This window comes from Danio aesculapii, chromosome 10 (assembly GCF_903798145.1).
Source record: "Danio aesculapii chromosome 10, fDanAes4.1, whole genome shotgun sequence".
Taxonomy (NCBI): Eukaryota; Metazoa; Chordata; class Actinopteri; order Cypriniformes; family Danionidae; genus Danio; species Danio aesculapii.
The window spans coordinates 3,892,053-3,914,768 of record NC_079444.1 but is presented as its reverse complement, the minus strand read 5'-3'; the positions used below and the strand labels follow the sequence as shown (position 1 = coordinate 3,914,768).

Below are 22,716 nucleotides of genomic sequence, written 5' to 3'. Positions count from 1 at the left end.
ACACTCATACACAACAGACAATTTAGCCTACCCGATTCACCTGTACCACATGTCTTTGGACTGTGGGGGAAACCGGAGCACCCGGAGAAAACCCACGCGAACGCAGGGAGAACATCCAAACAGAAACGCCAACTGACCAGCAACCTTCATGCTGTGAGGCGACAGCACTACCTACTGCGACACTGCGTCGCCTAAATCTATTTCTTCTAAATCAATTGGTTGACTTTTTTTAAAAGTTATTTAATTCACTTTTTTAGCAATATGATTCCATTAACCAGAATATTTCCCTTTAACTAATTGGATTCCACTGCAGAATCATGTGCGTGCATGTGTTTGTGTTTTTTATGTTATTTGTTGGTGTTTGTTTAGCCTTGTGTGTTGTTTTGTCCAGTTTTAAGGTGTTTTCATGTAGTCATTTACAGTTTTTTATTTAGTTCACTGTTTATTTATTATTCTTTAATGATGTTTTATTTAAAGTACTGTTTGCGCTGTCATGGATGCTAGATAGTTTGGCATGATATTGATATTTTCAGCTTGATAACCAGTCATTCTGTTGCCGGAGTTTTAATTTAGCAGACATTTAAGCTATGATTTTTAAAAAAACATAGAGCTTAAAGAGTTTGCATTGCTTATATAATATTTTTCCATTCAGTGTAAAAGAAATCTGTTAGTTTACTTTAAAAAGTCAGTATATCCACTGCTTTTACAGCAGTAAGTTGGCTTTGCTTTTTTTTAAGTTAATTAATTCACTTTTTAAAATAACCTAACTAAGTGAAGTTTAGTTGTAGACGAATTTCGAGAGGATCACGTGCTTATGATTGCTAGCGGCTGGATCCGCATTATCCAGTTCTCAATGCACCAATCAGACGACTCCTAAGCTACTATAAAAACCCTGGGTTACACACCACCGCTATCTTCGTTTTGAAGAATCCCCCCATCCACCCCTACTCCTCCTTCTTCCTAGATGGGTGACACGGTGGCCCAGTGCTTAGCACTGTTGCCTCACAGCAAGAATGTCTCTGGTTCTAGGCTTTACCAAACCAGCAGGCATTTCTGTACGGAGTTTGCATTTTCTCCCCGTGCTCACGTGGGTTTCCCCCGGGTTCCCGGTTTCCTCCCACTGTCCAAAAAACATGCGACATAAGTTAATTGACTAATCCAAACCGACACTATAGACATGCTCCTAGTAAATAGTTATCTCTCAAGAGCAATCACTGGCTGTTCATTGGTTATTACAGCGGGGGAGTTCTCGAGATCTACCTGAGCTCAAACTCCCCTCTCGCCTTGCAACGGGAGGGAACCCCGGGCTCGAGGATCTTATGAGCTCAGGGCTCTCTCCCGGGACAGCATGCCAAACAAGCTCATAATTAATCATCAGCTAAGTGTGAACTCTTGAAACTCTTTTCACCGAGTCTGGTTGCTTTTTTTCTGTTTGCTAATTTTGTGTATTATGTAGCAATATGATTCTATTGACCAGAATAATGTTATAGTTTCTTAAAAACAGCCTACTGAGGTCATTGGTATTTAATGAGCTCATACTGTAAATGTTTTTTTTTTTCTTAGCCAGTAATGGTGTACAGTTTAAACAGCTTCAATGAAAGACTACTAAACAGAAATTGTATTTCAAAAATAACTAACCCCACAAAGCGTTCAGTAGAATAAAATGTATGCCAATATCCTGGTCTCCCTATAAAAAGACCACAATGTTGTGTATGATTATTGTTGATTATATAACCCTGTCCAGTCTGAGCACAGTCAATTCACCTCGTCTTTGCGGATCTTGAAACATGCTATGACTTGCTCCCACCTCTAGATGGCCATGAAGATTTGGGTTTTGGAAATTGAGTTTTGAGAGAATCCAGTTCCTTGTGTCAGCATTTTATCTTGATTCTCTTATTTTATTTCTGGATGAATTGTTTGTCAATAAATATAAGAGGCTAAAGAATAATTAGCGATACTCTTACTTTATTTACATACTATTCTATTTCCTGCACCTTTAAAAACATACTAACATAACATGAAATTACATTACAAACATAACAATATATAATTACCATATATATTGTTAATAGTATATATTGTTACTATACATTACCATATACAGTTGAAGTCAGAATTATTAGCCCTCCTGATTCATAAGTCACACTGTTTATATTTCCCCAATTTCTGTTTAACAGAGAGACGATTTTTTCAGCTCATTTCTAAACATAATAGTTTTAATAACTCATTTCTAATAACTGATTTATTTTATCTTTGCCATGATGACAGTACATAATATTTGACTAGATATTTATCAAGACAGCGTAAAGTGACATTTAAAGGCTTAACTAGGTTATTTAGGTTAACTAGGCAGGTTATAACGATGTATAACCATTGTATAACGATGGTTTGTTCTGTAGACTATCGAAAAAATATATAGTTTAAAGGGGCCTTACAATGGTTTAAAAAAAAATTAAAACTGCTTTTATTCTAGCCGAAATAAAACAAATAAGACTTTCTTCAGAAGAAAAAATATTATCAGACATACTGTGAAAATTTCCTTGCTCTGAGAAATATTTTAAAAAAAACAAAGGGGGGCTAATAATTCTGACTTCAACTGTATATATGGCTATATAATCACACAAAAGGAATGACTGAAAAATTCTTTTCAACTTATTATATTACTTATTGCATATTAAATGTCTGTCATCTCTGAAGAAATTAGGATACTAATTTTATTAAACCTTTAAAGCCATACTGTATGGAGGCTTAGAAGAAATTTAGAATAGGGGAAACGGAAGCAAGTACGTAAATAAATACATTATTAAAAATTAAAAAGTAGTTCAGGGTTTTTTTTTTTCAAATTCCGACTTAGAATCACACAATTTTAAAATTTGATTTTGCAAGAGGGTATATGCCGACGTATGCTAAAGAATCAGAATTAGAGTCAGAAAGAGCTTTATTGCCAGGTATGTTCACGCATACGAGGAATTTGTTTTCGTGACAGAGCTTCTACAGTGCAACAGAATTACAGAGACAGGACAAAAAACTGATTATAAATATGTTTAAAAAATAGAAGTAAGTAGTGAATTCACAGGACAAACTAACAAAAACAATTGCAGAGCCATCGTCGTCGCCGCCAGCGTCTCAGATTTAGATTTCAGACTTTTCTAGATTTAGATTTTTAATTTGTCAGTAACCTGGGTTAAGGGTTTCTGGTGAACTGTATGCCATTGCAAAATCGGTGCGTTTAGGGTCTGTTTTCTTTAAAAATCAGCGATCTCCACTGGCTGTGATATCCGATATAAAGTAGGTCTCAGATAAGAAACACTAAATTAAATGACATATTTCCCTGCCATGTCTTTATAATATGAACATTTGTTTTACCCCAGTATATACAATGGAGCTTCTGCGCTAGCCTGCCGATTCTGACAGGTGCGTGCGAGTAAACGGCTTTTTGTCTCGTTTTTCACTTGAGCAACTAAATGAATGCCAAAGTCTATTTACCTGATTGTATTTTAATCAAATTACAACATCGATGCTGTAAAAGGAACATTATAAAATGGAAAAAAATTCACATTAACCGTAACAGTATGGGAAGAAACAACACAATCACACGGCAATTCGTAACTTTTTGATTTAGTGGCTAATTCGTTCAAATTCGTACGATCTAATTCGTACAATATAGTACGATTTGCTCATCCCCCAATGACGGTTGGGTTTAGGGGTGGGGTTAGGTGCCACGCCTCCTTTTTAAAATCGTACAATTTCGTACGACTGAACTCGTACGAATTCGTACGAATTAGCCACTAAACTGTCAAAACGTAAAATACTTATGTTTTCTCGTGAGATCAGGCTGGAACAAACACTAGCTCCGCATTTACCCTATTGTGAGGTTATAACTTTTTGATTTAGTGGCTAATTCGTACGAATTCGTACGATCTAATTCGTACAATATAGTACCATTTGCTCATCCTCCAATGACGGTTGGGTTTAGGGGTGGGGTTATCAGGCTGGAAGAAACACTAGCTCCGCATTTACCCTATTGTGAGGTTATAACTTAAAATTTTGAGGGAAAAGTCCAAACTCTGAATTGAAAAAGAAGAGAAAAAAAAGCTTGTGAAGTCTTCATTCTGAAAACGAAAACGTCAGAATTGTAATCTCAGATATATGTTTTTCTTATTCTGATGACACAAATCGAATCAGAAAAAACAACATTCAACTACTGTATATAATTTGATGTATGTATTTTATTTATTTATTATTATTATCATTTGATCTTGTAGTAGAAAGAGATTAAATACGTGCAAAAATATACAGTACAAATAAAGCTCTTTATTCTCCTCCAGCTAATCGTTCTCCACTGTTCACTAATTAGAATTGCTCAAACACAGTATAAATACATTCTCCCACTGGCAACCCCTCATTACCAAACTATGATTAAGAGACACAATTGTGCTGGTTGCCCACAGATGTTAAAGAAATTGTTCGCCCACGGTGATAATGCTGTCATGTACTTACTCCTCATATTAAAAAGCAGTGGGTTTAATTGTGCGCTTTCTCTATTTTTGTTTTTACTGTTGGCATGTTGTAACAATGAAATAAAATGGCACAACAGCCATAGAGTTAAACAGTTGAATTTGACAGTTTTTTATCTATTCAACCAATGCATTTACTTTAGCTTAGCTTAGCATAAGTAATTGAATTGGATTAGACCATTAGCATATCATTTCAACCACCCGAATTCACTTCTTGCAGACTTCCTTGTTTCTTTACAGTAGTAAATGAAGCTTTTGAAATCTTCTATTCATTTGATCTAATAGATTTGCAAAACGATTCACTATTTCGAATCGTTATAAACGTCACATGCTAATGACACCTGTTGGTCAAAGCTGCGTAATTGCAACAAAAATCAGGCAAAACATGCATAAGAATCGACTTTTCAAACATATTGCAAACTTTAAATTGACAGAACAAACTATAATAGCTTTAAATATGATGTCATTGTTACGTCAAATATTAAAATTGTGATTTTGATGATGTCACTTAAAGGAACAATACACCTAAACAAAAAAGAAAGCTCAATTTACAGTTCATCATAGGGTTAAACAGTTGAAATTTACCATTTTTGAATCCATTCAACCAATCTCCCGGTCTGGCGGGAGCACTTTTAGCTTAGCTTAGCATAAATCACTGAATTGGATTAGACCATTAGCATATTATTTCTAATAACTACCCAAATTCACTTCTTGCAGACTTCCTTGTTTCTCTACAGTAGTAAATGAAGCTTTTGAAATCTTCTATTCGTTTGATCTTATAGATTTGCAAAACGATTCACTATTTCGAATCGTTATAAACGTCACATGCTAATGACACCTGTTGGTCAAAGCTGCGTAATTGCAACAAAAATCAGGCAAAACATGCATAAGAATCGACTTTTCAAACATATTGCAAACTTTAAATTGACAGAACAAACTATAATAGCTTTAAATATGATGTCATTGTTACCTCAAATATTAAAATTGTGATTTTGATGATGTCACTTAAAGGAAAAATACACCTAAACAAAAAAGAAAGCTCAATTTACAGTTCATCATAGGGTTAAACAGTTGAGATTTACCATTTTTGAATCCATTCGAACAATCTCCCGGTCTGGTGGGAGCAGTTTTAGCTTAGCTTAGCATAAGTAATTGAATTGGATTAGACCATTAGCATATCATTTCAACCACCCGAATTCACTTCTTGCAGACTTCCTTATTTCTCTACAGTAGTAAATGAAGCTTTTTAAATCTTCTATTCGTTTGATCTTATAGATTTGCAAAACGATTCACTATTTCAAATCGTTATAAACGGCACATGCTAATGACACCTGTTGGTCAAAGCTGCGTAATTTCTACAAAAATCAGGCAAAAACTGCATAAGAATTGACTTTTCAAACATATTGCAAACTTTAAATTGACAGAACAAACTATAATAGCTTTAAATATGATGTCATTGTTACGTCAAATATTAAAATTGCGATTTTGATGATGTCACTTAAAGGAAAAATACACCTAAACAAAAAAGAAAGCTCAATTTACAGTTCATCATAGGGTTAAACAGTTGAAATTTACCATTTTTGAATCCATTCAACCAATCTCCCGGTCTGGCGGGAGCACTTTTAGCTTAGCTTAGCATAAATCATTGAATTGGATTAGACCATTAGCATATTATTACTAATAACTACCCGAATTCACTTCTTGCAGACATCCTTGTTTCTCTACAGTAGTAAATGCAGCTTTTGAAATCTTCTATTTATTTGAACTAATAGATTTTCAAAACGATTCACTATTTCGAATAGTTATAAACGGCACATGCTAGTGACACCTGATAGTCAAAGCCGTGTAAATGCAACAAAACTCAGGCGAAACATGCATTATGCTGCGTTCACACCACACTGTAAAAAAACTGACCTTAAATTCACAGTAAATTACTGGATAATAATGGCATTACTTTCACAGTAAAATATTGTATGTAAATTCACAGCAAATTATCGTGAGCAAGTTCACAGTAATTTACAGTGATTTTGGTACATTAAATTACTGTGAAATCACAGCCATATAGTGTAACTTCACAGTAGATAGTAACCTCCATTACTGTGATTACTGTGATTAAACTATATTTTTCTGTGAAGCAGGCTTTCCTCAGCTAGTCATTCTGACATTTACCCTGACTTTGAAATCATTGGTTTTATGAATCAAATAATTTTGTTCGTTTATTACATTTTTGGCTAAGCACAAAGTTATGTTCATTAAAAAGTATCTCATATTTCTATGTTAACCTAATAAAATTAAATAAAGGTGAAAAAAATGTATTTACTATGACACTAATTTCAAAACAGGATGATTTTTCTTTCAAATTATATTTGAAGATGTAACCAAATTGTTTTTGAGGCTGCAATAACAACATTTCTAAATATCAAAAAAGTTCCAATACTATATGGAGTACAGTATATGTAAGGAAATAAAAAAAGTTTGAATTAAAATGCAAATATAGCTCTTTTTACAGTAATTTGCTGTAATCATGCATTAATTTAACAATAAAACTTTAAATACAACAAATTACTGTGAATTATTACAGTTAAATCCTGTAAAGCGATATAATGTATATGATATATATATTATAATTACTGTGAAAAATTACAGTAACATGTTGTAAAAATCTGGACATTTTTTTCAGTGCAGATGCGGATGAAGCGTCAAGCTCGAGTGATTTACATGTTAAGTCAATGCAAAGATTTGGCTTCAGTACTGACAAATCGAATGTATATGCACAAATATAATATTGTATAGCTTCCTAATTAAAACATGTGTACTTATATATGCTGAGCACTGTATATAAATTTAGCAATCTCACGAAGAAACACAAGTGTTCCTTTTGAATGAAAACAGAAACATAAAACCAGATTTCCTGTTTTCTTATTACTATCAACTTTGGGTCGTACAGATGTGCTGGTCATTGAGTGAAATCAGCGTGAGGAATGCAGAGTCGTGTGCTCGGCTTCTGGAAATGAATGAGACACATCCCTTCAGTGTCCATTAACCCATGCATATTCCATCGTTCCCAGCGGACTCCATTCTCACTCATTCTGAATGCTGGCAGTCGATGTGGAAGCCGCTCTGCCTCGACGCCCAGCGCCGTTTCCTGCCATTGTTCATTTCACTGAGGTTACGTGGTCTACAATAACAGAAGAGAAAGAGCCTTCCCACGATTCCTGATGAAAAAATTCCTTCTGCAAGAGGACATGTGCTTTCTGTGTGTACAAACATAATGGATGACTGCGAGCGGATCAACGTGCGGCGGTGTGTGAACTTAGCTTAGGTGGGTTTTAATGTCATATTCAATAAAAGGAAAGATTACCGGTTTCTCAAAGTAACTCAAAAAAGAAGCGTTGAAAATACAACAGGTAAAATAGGTGGAAAAAAGTTCTTTCAACTGCTGTTATTTTGGAAGGTCATTTCTGCTACAAAAAAAAAATAAATAAAATGCTAACAAGTGATCTCATTCTGGGACAAATATCTGTGAAATGTCTAAAATAGAGTGAGATATTCCAGCCTGATCTCACGAGAAAACGTAAGTATTTTACGTTTTGACAGTTTAGTGGCTAATTCGTACGAATTCGTATGAGTTCAGTCGTACGAAATGGTACGATTTTAAAAAGGAGGCGTGGCACCTAACCCCGCCCCTAAACCCAACCGTCATTGGAGGATGAGCAAATTGTACTAAATTGTACAAATTAGATCGTACGAATTCGTACGAATTAGCAACTAAAAAAAAAGTTACGAATTGCCGTGAGATTGTGTTGGATATTCAATCTCACAATTATTTATCACACTTATCTAAATGTACAGTTTAAACCAGAAGTTTATACAATGTGTAAAAAGTATTTTACGTTTTGTCAGTTTAGTGGCTAATTCGTACAAATTCGTAGTTCAGTCATACGAAATTGTATGATTTTAAAAAGGAGGCTTGGTGCCTAACCCCACCCCTAAACCCAACCATCATTGGCGGATGAGCAAATTGTACTAAATTGTATGAATTAGATCATACGAATTCGTACGAATAAGCCACTAAATCAAAAAGTTACGAATTGCCGTGAGATTGTGTTGGTAAAACGGCACATAACCATTTTTTTTTAAAAGTCAGATGTTAATGTAACTAAACTTTTTCTCTTTTAGGTATGTTAGGATTATCAAATTTGTTTCTGTTTCACTTAATAGCAGAATATTGAGAGAGATATTTTGGAGAAATTGTTTCTTGAAAACGTTTCTTGAAAGTCAAGTTTACATACAATAAGATGATTATGCCTCTGAAAAAGCCAACACAATCTCACGGCAATTTGTAACTTTTTGATTTAGTGGCTAATTCGTACGAATTCGTACGATCTAATTCGTACAATTTAGTACGATTTGCTCATCCCCCAATGACGGTTGGGGTTAGGTGCCACGCCTCCTTTTTTAAAATCGTACAATTTCGTACTACTGAACTCATACGAATTCGTACGAATTAGCCACTAAACTGACAAAACGTAAAATGCTTACGTTTTCTCGTGAGATCATGCTGGAAAAAGCTCAGATAATGGTGTCAAGGTTTTGGAAGTTTCTGATTGGCTAATTGACAACATTTGAGTTAATTGGAGGCACAAATGTAGAATAGTATTTAAGGAAAACCTCAATCTCACTGCTTCCTTATGTGACAACATGGGAAAATCAACAAGTGAGAATGAACAAAAAAGCCAGATTACAATTTGCTAAATTACACTGGGGAAAAGACTAATTTTTGGAGACATGTCCTGTGGTCTGATGGAACTAAGATTGAACTGTTTGGCCATAATGACCAGTGTTACATTTGGAGGACAAAGGGGAAAGCTTACAAGCCTAGGAACACCATACAAACTGTGAAGTATGGGGGTGGCAGCATCATGTTGTTGGACTGTTTTGCTGCAGGAGAGACGGGTCCACTTCACAGCATAGATGGCATCATGAAGAAAGAACATTATGTAGAAACACTGAAGCAACATCTCAAGACATCAGCCAGGAAATTAAAGCTTGGCCACAAATGGGTCTTCCCAACAGATCATGACCCTAAGCAGCCGCCAAATTAGTTAAAATGTGCTTTAAGGACAACAGAGGGAATGTTTTGGAGTGGCCATCACAAAGCCCTGATCTCAATCCTATAGAAAATGTGTGGGCAGAGTTAAAAAAGCTTGTGCGAGCAAGACAGCCTGCAAATCTGACTCGGTTACACCAGTTCTGTCTGGAGGAATGGGCTAATAATACCTTCAAACTATTGTGAGAAGCTTGTGGAAGGATACCCAAAACATTTGACCAAAGTAATACAGTTTAAAAGCAAAGCTAAAACAAAAATAACAAGGAAATGCATGTAAACTTTTAACTGTCTAAAAATTAATAATAAAAAAAAAAACTTCTCTCATTATTCTGCCATTTAGCAAATGTAAATCATTTAGGTGATCCTAACGAATCTAAAATAGTAAACATTTTGTATGATTTAACACCAGACATAAAAAAAATGGTTATGTTTCTTTTTTTTAGAGTGTATGTAAACTTCTGGTTTCAACTGCGAATTTAGAATCTAGCGCTGGTTAATAACTACACTGTTAACAACTTCCTTTAGCCTGTTAGCCGGTAAATTACTGTAAATCAGTTACAGAAACATTGTGATTATGAATAGCAATTTAATTATATTGTATTTTGTATATTGTATAAGTATTCAAAAAAGATTTGTTTGTTTGTTTGTTCATTTGTAGATTGGAATCAGAAATCTGTCATTTGGAGAATGAAGAATTACAGATCTCAGCTAAAGAGCAGCTTCTCAGAGAGCGACTGCGGGAAACAGAGAGATCCATTGAAGATCTGCAGAAGGTGAGTGATCCTCAATGCAGACAAACAAATAGAATCCTCAAAACATCTTTGGACACTTTAGACACTATTTAAATGTCTCATTGCATTTTAGAAATAAAAACAAATCAAGGGGAATCTGTTTAGCAGGTTTTTTATTTTGATTAATGAAGCTGAGGGTTACGAATTGTGCATTAAAATATAGTTTATACAATAAAAAATAAAAACTGACATAAAATTAACAAAACTATATAGACATAAACATTACAAAACAAAAACATATTACTAAAGTTACTAAAACTTTAGAGAAAGAAAGAGTAGAGAATATAAACACTATTTTTGAAATGCTAATAAAATGATGACCAAAATAATAAATAATATATTTATTAATATATTATGAAAATAATTGCTATATATTTTTTCAGATTGTTTGGAGAACATTTTTTTCATAGTTTTCATTAAGAAATTAAATTAATATATTTACAATTATAAATATATTCTTAATATAGTAGTAAGAAATAATTAAGTTAATATATTTATTAATATATTACATAAATTAATTAATTAATTAATAATTACTATATATTAAGAATTAGTTTTTTTTCAGGAAATATTTGTTTTATGTGGAGAAAGTCTTATTTCTTTTAGTTTTTCTTGGAATAAGAGCATTTTTTTTTATTCATTTAACATTTTTACATTTTACAAACATATCAAACAACCCTTAAAGAAATAATAATTGAGAAAATTATAAAAAAAAAAAATAAAAATATATATATATATATATATATATATATATATATATATATATATATATATATATATATATATATATATATATATATATATATATAAGAAAAAAATAAAATAAAACGAATCAAGGGGAAATCTGTTTAGCAGGTTTTTTATTTTGATTAATGAAGCTGAGGGTTACGAATTGTGCATTAAAATATAGTTTATACAATAAAAATAAAAACTGACATAAAATTAACAAAAACTATATAGACATAAACATTACAAAACAAAAACATATTACTAAAGTTACTAAAACTTTAGAGAAAGAAAGAGTAGAGAATATAAACACTATTTTTGAAATGCTAATAAAATTATGAACAAAATGGATCAGAAAAGTGAAAATTAGGACTTATTTTTTTAACGTATCATAAATGTGATGTCAATATGAACTGTGTCATTTATCCATCCAATAGTAGGTGGGAATCTTTCTGAAAACCTGTTTGACAACACTTATTATTGGTCTTCTGATTTTAAGGCTGATTTATACTTCTACATCAAGCGCACACTTATGGGCTCAATCCCAATGCTATTTTTGTACCCCTACTCCTTCCCTTTCCCCTTGGCCCTTGAAACCGAGTGTAAAGGGCTTCAAAATTTACCCCTAAGAAATGGGACAGCACTACAGCACCTGCTCACGTCATCATATGTCATTGCGATCTCTTGCTTCATATGAGATCAGACGATCGCGACTGCTGTAGTTCTGTTATTTTTTAGTATTTATCTTCAGGAAATCACTGAAGGCATATATTATGTTATCATAATGATCTAATGTGGCGATAAGATCGTAACTATACTTTTCTGACAGGGGATTCGAGGGTCATCGAGTGTCAGAATGTTGAGGGACTGCTATACAGGAGTTATTATTGTTAATTATAGGTAGTGAAATTTAGCGGTTTTTATTTTAGCGTTTTTTTTTTAAGCATGACGGTAAAACACAAACGCGGTTATGAATATATTAAAACACGTGCTTGTTAGTTATAATTCATAATGATGACAAAAAATACTACTTTGTGGATCTCCTTACTTCCGGGTGCAGCTGTGGCTGGTGTATTCTGGAAAACGTTGTTACCCCTTGGTTTTGAGTGTGATCCTGAAAAATCTCCATTCGAAGGGGTATCTACCCCTTCCCCTTAGCCCTACACCTTCAAGCTAAAGAGAATTGGGACACCCCTACCCCTTCATGGGAACGCGCACAATAGCCGCATTTCCACTATCGGGCCAGTGCGAGCCAGGGCTTTAATCGGGCCAGGCCGGGCCAATAGCCCGGGAGGTTGAGAAATGAGGCCAAAATCATGTCGCGTTTCCACTGTCGGGCTAGTTGCTCGCAGCGCGTCACGCAAACACCGCCCCCAGAACGTCCCCCGAATCAAACGTCACACAACCCGTCACACAACCCGCCCACTTCAGCGGGAACAAAAAACTCAAATTATAACCACAAACACAACCTGGCATCACTACGAGAGCTGGAAGATGGAGAACACCGAAGCCATTGCTTTTTTACTGTTTGTGGTCTGTTGGTGTAAGGCCAGACAGCGATCCCTGGATAAGGACATTCGAGTTCGGCGGCATTTACTTCGAACACAGATTTTGGCTGCAAGGCTAGCGCGATAGCAAAACAAATGTAAGGGAAGAAAGCATCTTGTCTCCTCTTTACCTGACAGGAAAACTCCGCCTTTGTACGTAACCCCGCCCCGAAGCCCCAGTTGGCCCTCCTTGGCCCAAGGTATTCGGCGGGCCGAAAAAGGCCGGACGCTGGCCCCAAGGAAGCCCCGGTTTGGCCGGATTACGCCCCGGAAGTGATAGTGGAAACGCGACTGGCCTTGGCTTGCCCTGGCTCGCTCGCTTTAGCCGCGATAGTGGAAACGCGGCTAATGAGGGGTAGAGGAAATGGGAAAGGCTAAGGGGTAGAATTGGGATTGGGCCACGGTCTGGCGCAGCCTTCGCGTGGTCACATAGCCCTCACCATGGCTGACGCTGACGTGCACCTCTAAAAAAAAATGTAACTACATGTCGCAACGATGTGTAGCACAAGCTCTGTGACTGGTCAGCTAGGTAGCTGTGACGAGTGTGGGAAGTGCTGTGAACCATGAGCCTGACGGAGCAAGTGTTTACAACTGTCGAGTGCTGTGAAGCAGCTTCAGATGGAAACTTTTGTTTTGTGTTTACCTTATGATTAAAGTTGTTTAAATTAATTGCCTTTGAATGAGCAAGTTTGAGCTACTTGTACATTAAGGTAGCATTCACAAAAGAAAAAAACCACACCCGCGAAGAAATTTGACACAGAGGAACATACAAATCTACTGTCAGCTAGTGTTTTGGAAGTGTTATTGCAGAGGCACACAAACAGCACGCAGAAGTATAAATGCACGACTATGTGCAAGGCATGCGCCGTGGATCACTGCGATCACTCGACGCAGACGTATAAACCAGCCTTAAGACTCTAAATAATGCAGAAGTTAGGAAAAGCACCAATTTAAGAAAATGCTTTAGCGCAATGGCATCATCTTGTAATCATTGTTTCTTTTCTGTTTGTGTCTACAGAGTCTTCAGAATCAAGATGGAGGTATGAAAGTCATCATATTCATCAAAATTACTAGACCTTTTCAGTCCTGTAGTACTAAAATAACTCAATAAAATGTAGACCAGGGCTATTCATGAAATGACGTGCATCTGTTCAATACAGCACAAGCTGCAGTTGAAGGCTGCGCAGAGAGTGAGTCAAGTGACATTAAGCAAGTGGCGCAGGCAGCTGAAAACATTTGGATATGTAACATTTGGATAATGGCCTTTTGTACATTGTACTGATATCATTAATAGGGATGCAATGATTAGCCGATTTCACTATTAACCGTGCTTAAATTCATTACGGTTAATTAATCGTAAAGGCTTCTCAACGCCACGTTTCTGTTGCACGGAACAAAACTGCTGCAACTAAACAAATTTGTGCAAGTACGCACGCACATTGGATTAACTATAGCAGCAGGCCGTTCGCATATTGTGTCTTTTCCGCGCGCAAGTATATTATTTCCAATGGAGACGTTTGCATATTGGGAGCAATGCGTGCACGGATGGTGATGAGAGTTCTGCGTGGTGGTGAGAGTAGTGCGTGGCTTTCAGTGCAATGTAAACAGAAGGTATGCTAGACTAATTATTACAAATTATTACAGTGATTATGTACAGTTGAAGTCAGAATTATTAGCCCCCCTATTTATTTTTTTTCCCCAATTTCTGTTTAACAGAGAGACGATTTTTTCAACACATTTGTAAACAATAGTTTTAATACCTCATTTCTAATAACTGATTTATTTTATCTTTGCCATGATAACAGTAAATAATATTTGACTAGATATTTTTCAAGACACTTCTATACAGCTTAAAGTAACATTTAAAGGCTTAACTAGGTTAATTAGGTTAACTAGGCAGGTTAGGGTGATTTGGAAAGTTAATGTATAATGATGGTTTGTTCTGTAGACTATCGAAAAAGATTCGCTTAAATGATCTTAATAATCTTTGACCTTAAAATGGCTTTTTAAAAATGTAATTCTAGCTGAAATAAAACAAATAAGACTTTTTACAGAAGAAAAAATATTATCAGACATACTGTGAAAATTTCCTTGCTCTGTTAAACATCATTTCAAGAGTTCCCACTTAGATATGCTTGGCGTATAAAGCAGGTTTGGCATGCTGTCCCGGGAGAGAACCCTGAGCTCGGAGAAATTTGAGCCCAGGGCTCCCGCCCGGTCGATAAGCATATCAGGAGATCCGAGATCAGGTAGGCCTCGAGAGCTCCCCCTTTAGAAAAGGGAGGAAAAGGAGGAGATGGGGTGGAAGGGGGATTCTTCCAAACGAAGATAGAAACAGTAGGGAGAAAATGATCCATTTATAGTAGACTAGGATCACTCTGATTGGATTATTACTGATTACAGATGAGTGGCCAGACGTGCTCAATCATATCACCTGCTCCTCTCGAAATTAGTTTATGAAACTTCACTCAAAGGGGGCAAATAATTCTGACTTCAACTGTATATATGAATGCAGATTATAAAAACAGTTCGTTTAAATTCTTAGCTAATACATAGCTTAAATTAACATTAGACAAATACTATTTTTATTTATTCAAATTTCTATTTGAATTTTTATTGCGGCTGAACTGGCATCCCCTTCGTAAAAATGTGCTGGATAAGTTGGCGGTTCATTCCGTTGTGGTGACCCCAGATCAATAAAGGGACTAAGCCGAAAAGAAAATGAATGAATGAATGAATTTCTAGTTATTTATTTACTGTTCTGTCATTTATTTTCATTGTAAAATGATCACTCATGTTTAAATCAAAAACTTTTTCATTTCTTTTTAAGTGCAAAGAGAGAAATGGACTATTGTTTGGTTTTTATGAATATTTTGTGCTGTGCTTTGTTACTGAGCAGCAATAAACAACACTTTTTTTGATATATAAGCAATTTTCAGATATTTGAATTTAATAAATGCATAATAATCATGATAACCGTGAAACCATGATTATTCTACAGCAGGGGTGGGCAATTATTTTTTTCCATGGGGCCACATGAGAAACAGAAAATATTGTGGAGGGCCAGGCCAAAAGGCTGAAGTCAATTATGCATAATATTAATGGTATTTCTTTATAAAAAGTAGTAAATACCATTGTTTTCTCAAGCTGGTAAGAGTAGACTATATGTTATAAATGAGCAAAAAGGAAAAAGTGAGGTTGCCTTACAAAAATGGGATTTATTCAAATTTCCCAAGGCAATGGTAAACAAAGTGTGAGCATTTGGTTTTTGTTAAACATTTGTGACTTATATTAGTTAACAGTTTCAGTCACATTCGCTCCAAAACACATTTTGAGTTTCAAATATTGTTGGAAAGAGGTTCTTAGCATTCTACAGACACACAGTATTGTCTGTAAAATAAAATCACTGAACTGTTATCCCCTGGACAAATACGAGCAGCTGGGCTGTGTCGCGGACATCACAGCTCTCGTCTAAGGCCAATGAGAAAAAGTCAAAACTTGCCACTTCACGTTGCAGCTGAAGCTCCAGGTTTCCCGCAATGTCCTCGATCCTCCTGGTCACGCCTGGACAGCGGGATTTGCTCAAATGCGCCTTTTTTTTCAGGGCATATTAGTGCGGCAGAGTCCACCATGCACTCTTTGACAAACTCTCCCTCCGAAAACGGCTTACTGTTTTTAGCTATTTTGTGGGATATCACAAAGCTGGTCCTGGTCGCTGCATCCCTGGATGTGTGAAGCTTCGTAAAAAAGCCTTGCTGCTTTTGCAACTTTGCTAGCAAAGCTTCGGATGTCCGTGCCCTCTCAGCATCAGACAAGTTCTTGTATTTTTCCGAGTGTTTCTTGTCGTAATGCCGACTCATATTGTAGTCCTTAAACACGGCAATCTCCTCCCCGCAAACCAAACACACGGCTTTACCTCCGACTTCAGTAAAAAAATACTTAGCAGTCCAATTTTTGTTGAAAATCCTGCATTCGGCATCTATCTTTCTTTTTTTTGCATGAGCGGACATTTCTGGGGCTACAATCACCATGTCAACCGCGGGCACCTGTTCCTATACGTATTGCGTCATTGTGTACGTAAAAAACAAATTCAAAATAAAAGCAATGCAGTCTTAGTCCATGCATGAGGTAACATGAGAAAATAAATTTATTTTGTAATTTCCAATTAACCTTACATGGGCCGGTCGAAGTCAACCAAAGGGCCGTATGTGGCCCGCGGGCCGTAAAATGCCCAGGTTTGTTCTACAGACTATATAATCGTACAACCAAAATCTATAATAGTTGCATCTCTAATTGTTAAGCAGTTCAAAACACAACAAATACATCGAAATATAACATTTAAATATGATATTTAAATATAAAAAGCCACATTGTACAATGCAGTGATGTTATGTAGTTTCAAAACACAACATGCTAACATTTTAATGGACAAAAAGCCAACATGGGTGTCTTAAGGAGCAAAAATACAGCATATGGACTATTATATTGCTGTTGAGTCATCACTTATATTGCAAGTCATATCTCTGCAGCCCCTCATTTGGGATGCTTTTCATGAACTGGCCCCCATGAAAAACTAATTGAATAGCCCTGATGTGGACATTTCAGGCCAAGTTCATGAACATCTCCCCAAACAATTGTATGTTACTTCCAAGGTACCAGCGCAATGGTAGACAGCCACTCTGGGTATATCCCTTTTGTCAAACAGGGGGTCCAACATTAGCCTCTTGGACCATTTCCCTCTTGCCTCAGCTAGACTATTGAACTCCACACACACGCCAATGACTCTGCACTTTGTTCACCCTGATCCGTCTATTCAAAGGGAATCCAGTAACCCACAGCCACCATTGTTTTGCTCTTATTCATTTGCACTGTTTTTGCTGTCTAAGCAATGATCTGCTTCACGGGGGAAAAAAAAAGGGGGGGGGGGGGGGGAGAGAAAGTCAGTTTGGTGAGGGGGATTGGAAGGGGAGGGAGCCAATTCAGTGGGCTCTTGAGCACAGGAATCAAGTTTTAGTTTCTCTTCTGCTCTCCACCGGACAGATGCGGTGAATTACAACTGCTCGCAGATCCCTGGTCTCCCAGAACTGAATTCCCAAACTCCAGTCTCAGCTTCAGGGGATCATCAGCCGCCAAGAAAACCTGGTAGGTGGTTGTGGGGCCGGTGGGAGGGGCTGGAGGGTCACGGGTTTGGGCCAGAGCCAAAGAGAGGGAACATGATGTAGATGGCGCAGTTACTCGCATGTTCTGAGTAAGGGGTTGTTTTACATGACAACGTTTTCAGCCAAAAACAGGAAACTGTTTATATGATTTGCCTGATCATTTACAAAGTGGAAGCTTTTAAAAATGGCGCCATTTGTTGTTTCCGAGTAAACACACAAAGTCATTTAAAACAATTGTGTCGTTCACGTGTTTAAAGGAAACGCAGACTAAACGCAAGCGCAATCAAACACACACCAATGGCGGAGTCATATTTTCCTGCTCAAGTGTTAGCTAACGCTGCAACAGCAAAGTGTTGATTTACTTCACATTGCAACCAAAAGATGCATCGTACACACTTACAACAATACAAAGACATGAGCACCAAGCTGACGTCTCTTCCCAACAAGTATTGTATGTTTACTAACAAGTTGACAGTGCAAAACAATGGTCTGCGCAAATGTATAAGCACAGATCCTTTTGAAACGTTGTCATGTTGATGTGAAACTAAACTTTTCTATTTTTGGCTTTGTCATGTAAACATAGTCTTAGACGTGTTCCTGGGTTAACATATTTGTTGATCCTGGTACATCATTCCTGCTTGAAAGAGTAATCCAAATATAATCCCTACAACTTAACCCAAAGAAATCTGAGAGAAGTGGTATGTGAATAATGATGTACTTTAAGAATCTTACGTTGAATGTAAACCTAAAGTTGACAAATTGTAAACGTGCCTCAGATCTGACTGGATGGATGGAATATCTTTTCAGGATCAACATAAAAAATTCTGGCAGTTACTTACCACAGTGAGTTTGTGAGAGTACTGTAAATGGATGTGTTGGCATTATTTTGCAATCGGTAACTGGTCAGAAAAGGCTTAAACTAAATAAACAGGGAGGCCTTTGGGCATCTGTGGCACCTGCTTTTGTCGAACGTGTGCTGTTTGAGAATTTTGGTTTATAGTAAACCTGTGGTTTCATGAAGATGAGTGAAAAAGACCACCACTGTGAACATTTCATGTCTAGTACATATCTCACTCCATTAGTTGATGAGAAAAAGTATGGGAATGTACTTTAAATGTTTCAGAATATCAAGGAATTAGATCAAATGATTTAGAAATGCAACAATTTAGTTGTTAGTAACCATATATAAGTGTCCATCCATTCAAGTACTTCATTTCTTTAAATGTATGGTTTAGATTAGTGGTTCTCAAATGGTTTAAGATCAACAATGAATTCACTTTGAACACCGAGTTGCCTATTGGTTAGGGGGGTGGGGGATTTCCAAAAATCTAATTAATTTTATTAAACTATCAGAATTACCATATCCAAAACCTACTGTAAAACAAAATAGTTAATTACTAAATAGGTAACATTGTTAAAATGCAAATAAATAACCATCAGCCTTTCGTTTTTTTTTTTTTTTTTTTGTGACCCCTGGGGTGATAACATCATATAAAAGGCACAGCAATAGCATTAGATGTAGCACATTGATTTTATGGCACCCGGTTAAAGGTTCTGACACCTTTACGGCACTCAAGTACATTAAATAACAAATACAGGCCACAACTGAACATGGAGGATGGTCTCTGAGTGAAATTCTCTAAAATTAAATGATGAATAGACTTGGGCCTATTGGTATGTGTGCACCGTTGTGTGCAAGTATTATATATCTATAACCACCTCAGAGAATATTGGGGGTCGTGAGTCACTGGCATTGTTATTTTAGGGGTCGCGGGCTGAGAAGTTTGGGAACCCCTGCCTTATAGCCTAGCAACAGTTCTACACTTCTTCACACTTTTATGATCCTTGTTTGCCTACCTTTGTTAAAAAAGTGCACTTTGCATGTAATGTACAGATTACAAGCAAAAATATATAAACATTGAAACAATCCAAATTCACACTGATCTGAATTTTCATTACAATGCTTGCGAGGCTAGTATGGTTGGCAATGTAACTGAAAAGAACTACAACATGTATCCGCTCATTGCTCTATCATAGTTGGTCAGTACTTGTGCATCATATACTAAACATTTAGTACACACAAACATGATATCCCAATTTTTACAAAATTTAAATTGATGTTTTCAGGCCTCCACAACTAAATCGCTTGAAAACAGAGGCCAACAGATGTCCAAAACCGCCGAAACTAAAAACAATATGCGTGCATAGTATGTTCGAATTCATAGAATACGAAAATCAGTATGCGAGAAATACCCGGATGACCTACTACTTCTGGCAAGATTCTGAAGTGCGTATCCCATGCACGCTGCGCTATCCCATGATGTCCCGTGAGAAATTGGAGTGAAGCGACGCAACTGACGTGTGTAGGTCACGTGACCATGACAAAATGGCGGATGTAGTATGTCCGAATTCCATTCATGGTCCTCACATACATACTGCAGTACGTTCAAATTCAAATGCAGTACCTTCTGAGTGGTAGGCGGTTTCAGACGCCGCCAGAGTCTTGTAAAGTACACAACATCTGCGTGTACAACTTACAAAGCACACTTCTTGCTCACAAGGGTGTTTTAGCAGTAATAACTACACACATTTATATGATTGGTTGCATTTTATTTCTTGCATGGAGTTTCTTCCTGCAGCCCTTAAGATGCAAGCCACCGGTTTAGAACCACTGGCTCACATCAATCCTATTAGCTGCATCAGAAATAGCTTTGGGTGTTTTTATATATTTCCAAGCAGATTTCCTTTCAGCGGAAGCTGTTATTAATAACTTGAAAACAAAATTGCAAATCCGTCAAGTATAATATACGAGTAATGGTGCGTTTCCGTGAAAAATTCAAGAGTTGGTCGTCAACTAAGCTTACATCAGCATACAGCGGTTACTGGCTACAGCGTAATAACAGAGCAAAGGGTAGGTTGAATTTGATTTTTTGGCTCTGATTTAAATGCCAGTTTTGAAACTGTACAAATATTGCATGGACATAGAGACATCACTGAAAAAAATCCCATTAATGCCAAGCATGCCACTTTTTAGTAATGCATGATAGGCCACCCCGAGTAGACATTAACCCACAATCATCTGCACTCTTCCCCAAGCATTATACGCCATGGAGATCAATGTGGAGAAGGACCGGAAAACGGGTGCCACCAAGATCCTCTCAGCCTCGGCCGTCAGCCCACAGGACGCTCATCAGAGGGGCGTCAAGGTATACGACGATGGCCGAAAAGTGATCTACGAGGTGCGTTCTGGGGGATCGACTACACTGGAGAATGGCACGCATGCCTGGAGTCCCGGAGAGGTGAACCAACTCATGCAACAAGTCGGCGGGAAGCAACAACCAAGTGACGGAGCACGGGTCACTGTCACGCCAGCGGAGCCACAGCAAACAGGAGGACAGCTGAGCACCAAAGAGCCCAAGCAGGACAAGAAACAAACCCATGGCAAAGGCTACGAGGGGGAGGTCACGGAGACTCCGAAAGCCTCCGCTGACAAACCCGTCACCATGATCTTTATGGGATACCACAGCATTGAGGACGAGGAGGAGTCCAAGAAGCTGCTAGGCTTTGATGGCACCATCAAGGCCGAGATTGTCCTCATCGACGAGGATGATGAGAAATCTCTGCGGGAGAAGACGGTCACTGATATCTCCACCATCGACGGCAATGCAGCAGACCTGGTGTCGGGACGGCCTCTGTCCGACACCACTGAACTGTCCTCAGAAGGCAAAGAGGAAAGCTCGACCAAGGAACTGCCATCTACAGGTATTGAAAAGAAAAAACGCTGCCAGTGCTGTGCTGTCATGTGACCTTTCTCCCGCAACTTCTCTTTCCTGGAGCATATTCACCAAGGCTCTGCCTTCCTTACAAACAAATCTCACCCTCTGTTACTAACAGCACCTCCACCTCTGTGACACGAGAGAAGTTCTCTTCTCACTCTTTTCTGACCTATTTTCCACAGATTGTCTGGTTGTGTTGGTGTAAGGTTGTATGATTCGAAATGCATGTTGAAGGAACATCTTTAGGAGAAGGCTCTAATAACATACACCTTTAAAAACATAGCTCCACTGGCATCTTTGGTTCTGTAAAGAACCTTTCAAAGGAACACTCCACTTTTTTGAAAATAGGCTAATTTGTTCAAATCACCTTAAACAGTTAAGTTTTACCTTTTTTAAGCCATTCAGCTACATCTGGGTCTTACAGGAGATCTTTTATCTTAGTTTAGCATAGATCATTGAATCATTAGCATATCATTCTAAAATGACCAAAGAGCTTCGATAATTATCCTTAGTACATCGTTTACTAAGACCAATGGAAAATGCAATACAGTCTCATGGCAATTCGTAACTTTTTAATTTAGTGGCTAATTTGTATGAATTCGTTTGATCATTCGTACAATTTACTACGATTTGCTTATCCCCCCAATGATGGTTGGGTTTAGGGGCAGGGTTGGGTGCAATGCTTCCTTTTTAAAATCATACAATTTTGTAAGACTGAATTCGTACAAATTAAACACTAAACTGACATATAAAGTTGCTACATTTTCCACGTGAGATCAGACTGGAAAATGATATCAACTTAGAAAATAGCAACTTTTAATTGCCCTTTGGTCTTTTTACACAATGCAAATACAGAAGAGCCAAGCTTTAAAGAGCAAAATTATCAAAACTCTTTGGCAATTTTAGAGCTAGATGCTATGATTCAATATGCTTATCAACATGGTTCTCATATGAGTCAAAGATTTATGCTAAGCTAAGCTAAAAGTGCCTTCTTAAATCAGGAAATCAGCTGAACTTATACAATAATAGTACAACTCAACTGTTTAGTTCTTGGTATGTTGTAAAATGAGCCTATTTTGAAAAAAAAAAT

The 22,716-nt window shown here is 37.0% G+C and overlaps 1 protein-coding gene across 2 annotated transcripts in view; it reads left to right on the top strand.

The window, feature by feature from the left end:
- LOC130235750 (A-kinase anchor protein 2-like) overlaps positions 1-22,716 on the top strand; it is a 232,012-nt gene that overhangs the window by 93,360 nt on the left and 115,936 nt on the right. For both annotated transcript variants that reach the window (XM_056466200.1, XM_056466199.1), the window contains exons 5-8: positions 10,286-10,400; positions 13,710-13,731; positions 17,732-17,833; positions 20,947-21,612. In XM_056466200.1, coding sequence (XP_056322175.1) covers positions 10,286-10,400; positions 13,710-13,731; positions 17,732-17,833; positions 20,947-21,612 — 905 coding nt within the window. The remainder of the gene's footprint in view (positions 1-10,285; positions 10,401-13,709; positions 13,732-17,731; positions 17,834-20,946; positions 21,613-22,716) is intronic.